Source organism: Cucurbita pepo, chromosome LG11, assembly GCF_002806865.2.
Source record: "Cucurbita pepo subsp. pepo cultivar mu-cu-16 chromosome LG11, ASM280686v2, whole genome shotgun sequence".
Taxonomy (NCBI): domain Eukaryota; kingdom Viridiplantae; phylum Streptophyta; class Magnoliopsida; order Cucurbitales; family Cucurbitaceae; genus Cucurbita; species Cucurbita pepo.
In genome coordinates this window covers 5,073,512-5,083,588 of record NC_036648.1, presented here as the reverse complement: position 1 = coordinate 5,083,588, position 10,077 = coordinate 5,073,512, and the positions used below count along the sequence as shown (strand labels likewise).

Genomic DNA, 10,077 nt, shown 5'->3' with positions numbered 1-10,077 from the left:
TTGTAAGAAGTCTCATGTTACATTAAGGCAAGGTAAATTTGCATGAGGAATATTAAGGTCCTTGTTTAGCTACTTAATCTGGTCTAATGACCACCAAATTTCATATAAAAACCTCAACATGCTATAATATACTTAGAATTTAAATTCATAGGCAACAGAATTTGTTTACCGGGTAAATTTAACGTTTCTTAAATCTCGAGCAATTTAGTTGGTCTTAGGTGTTTTTCTTTCATGTTTCCTTAATTAATATCTAATTTAAGGTTCGTACAGATATTGAAGATATTCCTACTAGTATTTCTTAAGAAAATTTTAAAAAATTGTTGTTTTCCTCTTGTCTGGTGTTCGGGGTTTCATTTCTTAAGCTTTCGTTTCCTGGTTTTCTCTAAATTTTCTTTAGTAGCTTACTTAGTGAGTTTGGTTTCTGGAACCATTGAGAATTTTGGGAGAACCGGCCAGAAAATGGTCCAATTCGATAAAAAATCAAGGAGGAATAGAAATTTGGCCTGACTTGGTAGGTTCAATTGAACTGACCACGTCATTGTCTTCTTCCTCCTGTATGGGAAGAAAACGCGCATGCCACTGCTCCTCCGTCTGAAAATGGGCTCCGCCTGCTCATTCTAGGGCATTCCCCCCTCGATTCTTTATAAAACTTAAAGACGGAGTGTCGAGGAAGATTTTTAGATTAGTATATTACTAATTTGTGGACTACAACATAAGTTATGGGCGTCCACAGTTGAGAGGAAACTCGGTTTGTCGCTAGAGCAAACATAGAGGGTGTGGTTATTGGGCAGAACAATATAGGTACTGTTAGGCCACGCTAATTCACAAAAAGTCTTCCTTATACTTCACTTAACCTAGAGGAGTGTCAGACATGATGTGTTTAAGGCTAATTTTGAATTTTCTTCCTTGGTCTGCAACTCAACCTAGAACGTAGTTCTTCCTTCTATTAGATAGCTCGTTTTGGGGTGAATTGGGCCTCGTCTCCTTCACCAAACATACTCTATTTAGTCTCCTGAAGCTAATAAAATCTTTAACTTTGAGTATTGTGAACTGTAAACCAAGATTCGAGTTATACCCATAAATCTTACTCGATATCAAATTTCTTCGATTACGGATGTTTCTGAGGTTGTTCTCTTCGCGGCCTTCTTAAAAAATGATCCTTGGGCGTGCAAAAACTGATTGGGATAGGACTCGTCTAGTGAATCTTCCTATAGCCTCAAATTGGATTCAAGTTCACCTTCTAACTTCCTTCAATGGCGGACAAGATTGGGGGAATAGGATAATGACGTTTTTGATTTCTTCACCAAACTTATGTGTGATCTTTTTTAGAAGGTGTAGATTCAAGTTTAGAGAGGAATAGTGAATTGTAGCTCTCAAATTCAAGGTAAACCCGAGAACGCAATACCCAAAAACTAAATGCTTATAACTCTTGGTTAGAGACTTAGTTATGCTTGCTTCTTACTCCTAATAGTTGTCCCTCATTTATAATTTATAGATGGATGGTATGCGGCCATTGAAACATCCAGAAAGGCCATAATTTTAGTCTTGATTTTTCTCGATCTCCTATTGAATAATCTGCTTCGATCAGAGTTTTGTTGACCTTATTTTTGAATCCTAGCCCTTGGATGGGAGGATTTGTGAATGTTCTAGATTGTATCTAATTTTGGAAGACATCCAATGGTTGGATTTTAAGATTATATAGAAGGTCCCTATGAAACTTTAATTCTGGCCATAGGGGCATTTTCATAATTATTCATATTTTTAGGGGCATTATTTAATCCATATTTTTTCTAACAATTCTTTCTTTATAAAAAAAATGGAAAAAGTTCCATTTTCTAGTTTTTCCACAATTTTCCTTTGTATTTACTTTCAAAACCTTATACAATGATTATACTTCACCTCTGTTTAGAAGCTTTAGGGTCGTTGAGTTACACATGTAACCTAAACTACATAGAATTATGGAGAAGCTTAATCCTTAGTTAAACGAAAACAGAAAGACTCTTTTTATTCCATTTTTCAAGTTTTTTTATGAGATAACATATATGACTTTATATAGGTTCAAAATGAAAACCTTTGACGACATTTTAATAGTAATAACCTTCATATATTATAATTAGGCACGGTGTAAAAGTGACATTAAAGCAAATAAAAGACTTAAAATTCATTAAAGAAACATACTCATTCTAGATTATCATCCACCCCAAATTTGTAACCATCCAAGAATAAATGAAATTTTATTCTTCTTTAATGCAGTATGAATTGCAACATTTTGTAATAATTTGAATAACATTTTCTTCCCAACTTTCTTGAATTTTATAGTGCATAATTGATGTCTTGGTTCTATCACTATCGTAAACCTTTTATAGTATTTTTTTGTAAGTCCTGGTAGCCCATACTATTAAAAATCTGAAACTTTTTACCGCATTTGTATAACTATAATAGATGTTATAATAGAGTATAAATATTTATCTTATAAACATTGCTACGTAAACATTTTATAAGGTTTTATATTCAAGCTATAGTATGTTAATAAAATATATATGAGTTTGAAGCGTGGATGTTTTTCATTTTTTTTAACATGCATGAAAACAAAGTTTATGGGAGAGAGTTGAACATAAATTATGCTATTTTTATTAACTATGTGGTGAACTAAGGAAGAAGCTGATACAAAAATTGGAAGAATGAGAGAGTGGTGGAAGAATCAATGGGCACCGCCCATTGTTAAGGAGACATCAGACTGAGGTGGTGGGTCGGGGAGAAGGAAGATGGCACACATGGAGCTTGCAAAGGCCGCAATTCCACCCATCACGAACGCCGGTAAGTTCCCTCCCCCGAAGGCTGCGTCTAAGGGACCACTAACTGCCGACACTAAAAGCTGTGGGATCACTATGAACAGGTTCAGGATTCCCAAGGACAGCCCTGTCCCACGTGGGATTACACAAATACCCCTTCTTAGTCATTTATAGGTAAAGCGCCAAGGGAGGGAAGTAAGTTAGGAATTTGGTACCTACCTTGCCCCGCGTTGGAATTTGAAGAAAAGATTGAAAAGGCTCCAGCCCTGACGTTGGGAGGCGGATGGGCCAACCAAATTGGAGTCCGGATGCAATGGCCGCAACTATTATGATATGTTTGTAGGAACTTGAAGGATGGGAGAGCACGCCCTTGCCCTTGCCCTTGCCCTTGCCCTTGCCCTTGCCCTTGCTCACAATATCTCCATGCTCCATGCTTGCTAGTAAAGATATTCCCTTGTTGCATTGATGAATGGTGAGGAGATTGGCGCTTGTTTGACACTTGTATAGCAATGAAGCCTCTCAAAATTGGAAGCCATAAACACAAATGTTGAAGAAGTAAGTTCAGGGGAACCAAGTGTGTAGATCTGGTGTGGTGTCAAAATAAACTTAAATCATGCCTTTGACCTCCTTTTTTGTTTTTTTAATCCCAAATAGGATGAGGTTGTGGAACTTGTATTTACCATTTGACAACGTGTGGCAAGTACCAAGAAATGGCTTACATAATCATTCACTTCCAAGGTTTTCAAAATATTATTAGATTGCATCTAAAATTATTAGAGTATCTCGTTATACTAGCAAAATTATCCAATTAATAATATATAAATATATCGCATGAAAAAATAAAATTACCGAACTGGTTCAAAATTAAAGCAACTTCAAAATTGTGAAAATTGGGATGGAGACATGTTTCATAGTGTATTGCCACCTTACTTGTAACAACTTGCTTTCGAGATTTCAAATTGTGGACCACTACGTTTTGACATGAAAGGTTTAAAAGACTCAAATCAATGAAAGATTTAAAAGACTCAAACCAATATACACAAGACAAAAATAGATGGAAGTCAAAACATGACTCTCATCTATTGTTCCCCTATAACTGCATGAATGCTTCCATCGTCAACTTGTTGCATTAGGGTCCATCTAAAAAAGAAAAGCAACATACTTATACATATGTAGGGTACTAAACCCCGGTTAAGTCACTAGTTATCTAGGAATCACATTTGTGTAGTGTAGCTCTTCGACGAGCTCTTGCACAGTGTTAAACATCTTAAATGACTCATTGACTATCCCAGACTAATTATTGAGATCTACATATCCTAGACAAGCTTTTGTGGGGTATTGACCTTCTTTGATGAGTCGCACGTTGTTCGAGACTAATTACTAACATCGAAAACTCTCAGTTGAATCCCCTAGCTCTATGTTTCTTGAGATTTTGACCCAATTAGGTTTTTACTGATTCATCTAACCCTCACTCTCTAGATTTCAATAATCTGGCCCCTTAAGGCTGCTCGTCGTATCATAATGTCTCATTAACACGACTCTTCAGAGCATGTCTGTATCCATCTAGGGTTTTTATGAGAGTTTAGGGTGGATTGGTTAGCGATGTGTTAAGTGTTATTGCTTGTGTAATCTATCAATGTGCATGCATCTAATAGAGAAGACTCTAATTAGTTCTAACTATTGGGTAGTTGGAACATTATGGGAAAGATCACTCGATAGTGGTCTACTGTTAGAGATTAGCTAGTGACTCGGTTCGCCAAGCTACCGTATACCCATGCAAACCCTTTTCCTTGTGGGTAAGTTCGTTACAAAGGAATGGTTGTAGATTCCTTGACTCATCCATGCATTTGTTCTATATGTGGCATATACTTGTGTTTAATTGACGGCACAAGAAACTCCTAAATGTAGAAGGTTATATCTATACATATATATAGTAGGAGAATCCTCTATTCTTGAAGCTGCGTCTCCTGATTTCCTGGTTTGTTGTCGTTGATCAAGACCCACAAATGTATCTTCATTGTACACATCTCCGATATATATATATATATATATATATATGTGAGGTCGTGACCCATAGAGGTCATTGCGTCAATTAACCTAACATGGTATCAGAGCCCAGGTTTATTCATTAACAATGTCTGTCATATCTTCTTGTTCCTCCTCCTCCTCCCCATCCACCATCCCCAACACGATTTCATCTACCATGGCATTGACCTTTTCCCCAATCCCTTTCCACCACACTATCAAAATCCGTCTCACCAAAAATAACTTCATCATATGGTTCGCCCAGCTCCTCTCCTACCTACAGAGTACGAAGCTTATGGGCTACCTCGATAAACCATTGCCGCACCTACCAAGCACGTTCCTTCCTCAACCGCTGCTGGTGCTGCCTTGATCTCTAATCCGGCCTATGATCGGTGGTAGGATTAGGATTAACAGGTCCTTAACGGCCTTCTCTCCTCCATTTCACAGGATATTCTTTGCGATGTGGTTGCCACTACTATGTCCAAGGAGGAGATTCTTCACACGATTTAGATCTGTGTTGAGCTCACCATGTTCAAGAAACGCAATCTGTCTGCTACATATTATTTTTGCAAGATCAAAGTGCTGGCCACCGAGCTATCCGCCGCCAACTCTGCCTTGCAGGTTGATGATGTGATCACGTATCTCCTCGCTGGTCTTGGCCCTGACTATGATCCCTTCGTCACCTCAATGACTAATAAGAGTGAAGGCCTCACGCTTGATGATGTGTTTGCACATCTAATGGAGTTTGAAGCTCACCAACTAAAACACCAAGCTAAAATTTAGTTAAATCCTAGATCTTCGGCCAATTATGCTAGTCGTGGTGGTCAGCAGTAGAACCGTGGGCGTGGGGATCATGGTCATTGCTATTCTCATGGTGGAGCGCGCTTTGGTCTTGCTAGATCTGTGGCAAAGTGGGGCATACTGTCGTTCGTTGCTGGTATAGGATGGATGAGTCCTATCAAGATGAACCTCCGTCTGCGGCACTAGCGGCTACTTTCTCCTACAAGATTGATCCAAATTTGTACTGCAACACAGACGCCACTGATCGTATCACCAGTGACCTGGATCGCCTCGCTGTTCATGAACGCTATCATGGAGGTGAACAAGATCAAGTCGGCAATGGAACAAGTTTGCAGATTTTGCATATTGGTCATTCTTCAATTAATACTGCTGCTCGTCCTCTTGCTTTGCGTAATATTTTGCATGTGCCTGAAACTTCCAAATATCTTCTTTCTGTTCATAAATTTTTCCGTGATAATGACGTATTCTTTGAATAACATCCTTGCCAATTTTTTTATTAAGGATCGACAGTCGAGGAAAAGTCTTCTAGATGGGAGATGTGAGTCTGGTCTCTATCCTATCGAGCCATCTGATGTCGATGATCTCAAGCACGCCTTAGTGAGTAGATCTACTACTCACACTTAATGGCATGCACGTGTTGGACATCCTTCATCTCAAGTAGTGAGGTCAATTTTGCGTCTCAATAATATTTCGTGTGCTAGTGAGTCACCTTTGCCAATTTGTAATGCGTTTTCGTTAGCAAAAAGTCATTAGTTACCACACTAGTTCTTTTCATCGGTCTTCGTCAACTTTGGAACTGATTTTTTCTAATGTTTGGGATCCTGTACCTCCATCTGTTTAGAGCTTTAAATATTATATCAGCTTCATTGATGATTTCAATAAATTTTTGTGGATCTATTTGATGCATGATCGTACAGGAGCTCATCGTATACTTTTGTAGTTCTAACCTCATGCTGAGCGCCTCCTAGACACTAAAATAAGTGTGTCCAGGGTGGAGAATATCAGAAAATTCATAACACATTTTTCGTTCTCTTGGAATTGTTAATCATGTTTCATGTCCTCAACGCATCAACAAAATGGTTATGTTGAACTCAAGCACCATCATCTTGTTGAAACTTACCTATCCCTTCTAGCTCATGCTGATGTACCTATCAAATTTTAGGATGACGCATTTCTTACAGCCACATATCTCATCAATCGTCTTCCTACTCGTGTCATCAATAACAAATGCCCCTTAGAGCGTCTTTTTCATACCCCACCAAATTACTCATTATTAAAAGTTTTTGGGTGTGCTTGTTGGCCTCATCTTCGCTCTTATAACAAACAAAAGTTCTCTTTTTAATCCAAGGAATTTGTCTTTCTAGGCTATAGTTCTTTACAGAAAGGGTATAAGTGCCTTGACAACAATTCTGGTTGTGTCTATATTTCTAGAGACGTCATATTTTATGAGAATTTTTTTCCGTTCAAGAGAGCCCCACTTAGTTCTTCCCCAACCTTGCAGTCGACCCAAAATGCCCCTGATTTTGCATTTGGGTAACAAAATTATTAGAGTATCTTGTTATAGTAGCAAAATTATCCAATTAATAATATATAAATATATCACATGAAAAATAAAATTACCGAAGTGGTTCAAAATTAAAGCAAAGTCCAAATCCTACTATTAAAAATAACTTCAAAATTGTGAAAATTGGGATGGAGAAATGTATAGTATATTGCCACGTTATTTGTAACAACTTGCTTTTCGAGATTTCAAATTGTGGACCGCTACGTTTTGACATGAAAGGTTTAAAAGACTCAACCAACAACCAACATACATAAGACAAAAATACATGGAAATCAAAGCATGATTTTGATCCATGGTTCCCCTATAACTGCATGACTCATGAATGCTTCCATCGTCAACTTATTGCATCCAGATCCATCTAAAAAAATGAAAATTAGCATATTGTATATATGTAGGGCACTAAACCATTTGGTTAAGTCACTGGTTATCTAGGAATCACGTTTGTCCTTGTAGAGTATTAAACCTCCTAAATAACTCACCGACTGTCCAAGACTAATTACTCAGATCTACAGCTCCAAGACAAGCTTTTGTAGGGTATTGACCTTCTTGGATGAGTCACCAATTGTTTGAGACTAATAACTTAGAGAGAATTTAGATCGACAATTCTCATATGAGTTTTAGTAGAGTATTGAATTCTCTATCTCCAAGCTTCTTGAGATTTTGACCCAATCACGTTTTTAATTATTCATCTTATCCTCACTCTCTAGGCTTTGATAATCTGGCCACCTAAGGTTGCTCGTCATATCATGATGTCTCATTAACACGACTCTTCATAGCACGTTTGTGCCCATATAGGGTCTCTATGAGGGCTTAGGGTTGATTGGTTAGTGAGTGTTAAGTGATATTGCTTGTGTCATCTATCCATGTGTCTTGCATCTACTATGACGTGTAGCATGTATGCAAGAAATTCAAAGGAAAACATTCCTAAAGTGTTTCAATACAAAGAGGACATATGTGACTAGTTATAGACAAGGAAAGAAAACATGAGGACAAAGTGTACTAATTAGTAAGACTGGACTGACGCCTCAGGACACGCTTTCTTTGTGACAACCCACATCGTTCAACTCGCCCTCTCTTGACCTGACGCCTCACATACCTGAAAAAGAAAAGTATAGCAAGAATGAGTATAAAATTATACTCAATAAGCCACCTACTTGTAGGCCCTTATCGCAACCTAATCTTAACAAACTCCCACGGACTCTACTTTAGCTTTAGGAAATCTAGTTTTCGTTTTAGCTCCTTAGGGCTTGACCCTTGCGGCTTCTTGGTTCTTTGTCCTTTCATTTAAAAATCCTTAAGAGTTCCCTTATGCCGACCTGTGTAATGACTAGCACCCTACGAGTAGCTACCTCGGCATGACTCTGAGACTATCAGGTATCTTACTTAAGAAGTGAGTTGCAATCCCCTAGGCCCATGACAGTCCCCCTGGTCAGGGGGAGTTACCCCACTTAACCCATCCAGCTAAACGGTCTATACGACGTAGGCACACGTTTTCCATGCTAAAACGGCTAAGAGCAGTTGGATTCTGATCAGAAACCCCTTGGTCCCCCACGAAGCTATGACACCAATCACACACATGTAGCCTAAGGGAACTCTAGTGAGGGTTCGTAAGCCGTGGTGGTCTGTTACACTACTAGGGGAAAGGTTAGGTCTATACCTTAGTGACCTGTCACTCTAACCACAAATCCCTAGACTTTACCATACTTGTGGGTCATGGGAATTAACTGAGTGTGCACACAACTATCATTCAACATCATCATACAAAATTCATGCAAAATAAACACACATGCTCAACGAGGCGATAACATCCATCAAGCTTCCAGAGCGCAGAGTTCACAAGTTCCCATCCTCCTTTAAGCATGAATTAATCATTTACATATAAAGCGGAAGCTTAAAACATAATAGCAATACTCAGATAATTCTCATAATATATCACATAATACATCCTTACTCATAACAATCAAATACATACATTCAATCACGGGAGGCTACCACATAAGATAATCAAACTAGAATGCATGCATTCCAAGTGACTCCTACAAGTATTTCTCCATAAAGTTCCGTGTGGTGACTTACCTGGATGATGAGTGCCCTTATGCAGCGTTTCTACATAATTAGCGTCTCGAAAATTGTGATTTTTCTTCAATTAGATCCTATTTCATATAAAATAGAGTAAGGATTGGATTTGGGGGAATATAAGGAAAACAGGAATCGAACGGGACGAAAACGGGCTTACACGCGCCGGGACAAAGTCACTCACAGGTTCCACACGCGAGTGTCATGCGCCCACGATTTTCTGCAGCCGCGGGTCGTTGGTTCGGTTCGGGTGCAGTGGTTCGGGTGGACCGCGGGTCGCCGTGGTTCTTTTCGTCGCGCGAGCACTAGGTCAGCCGAGGGATGTGGGTTGGGTTGCGTGGCCGGGGACGCGTGTAGCTGGAAGGCTGGAGCCCCATCTCCCCAAGCGGCATTCGATGCGTGTCCGGTGGTTGTTGGTGCACGCGGTCCTCTTGTCGGTTGACACATGGTGCGCCGTCATCTTCTCTCTCCTCCTAGCAGAAAAACAAGGTTTCTCATTAGTTTTTCAACGTTCTTCTCATTTTTCTATCTCTCGATTCTTAATTCAAACCGTAATGACTTCTTCAAAAAAAATTTAGATTATACTACAACCTATGTATTTTTTTTCTTGATTTTTACTTAAGCATACGACAAGTTATGAGCGTGGGAAAGAGGTCCGATAACATCCTTACCGTTCTTGGAAAGATTCTCAAATCTCGACGTTTCATCTGATTTCCTCACAAAATCAGTGGTGGATCTTCCCTAGATGAAGATAGTAAATTTTAACACTCTATTCCCAAACGAAGATCTCATATATGAAGAGTAACGTTCGAGATCTTA

At 38.9% G+C, this 10,077-nt stretch overlaps 1 protein-coding gene and 1 non-coding gene across 2 annotated transcripts; one reads left to right on the top strand and one right to left on the bottom strand.

Annotated features, from left to right (window-relative positions):
* Positions 1-2,701: 2,701 nt before the first annotated feature.
* LOC111805528 (sucrose transport protein SUC1-like) lies at positions 2,702-3,224 on the bottom strand. Its single transcript, XM_023690635.1, has 2 exons — positions 3,012-3,224; positions 2,702-2,875 (listed from the first exon to the last, which is right to left on the bottom strand). Exons 1-2 carry the CDS (start codon positions 3,222-3,224, stop codon positions 2,702-2,704), a joined length of 387 nt encoding a protein of 128 aa, XP_023546403.1.
* Positions 3,225-5,429: 2,205 nt separating this feature from the next.
* Positions 5,430-5,569, top strand: LOC111806217. Its single transcript, XR_002816768.1, has one exon. It is a non-coding gene; the product is annotated as a small nucleolar RNA Z247 (small nucleolar RNA).
* Positions 5,570-10,077: the final 4,508 nt, after the last annotated feature.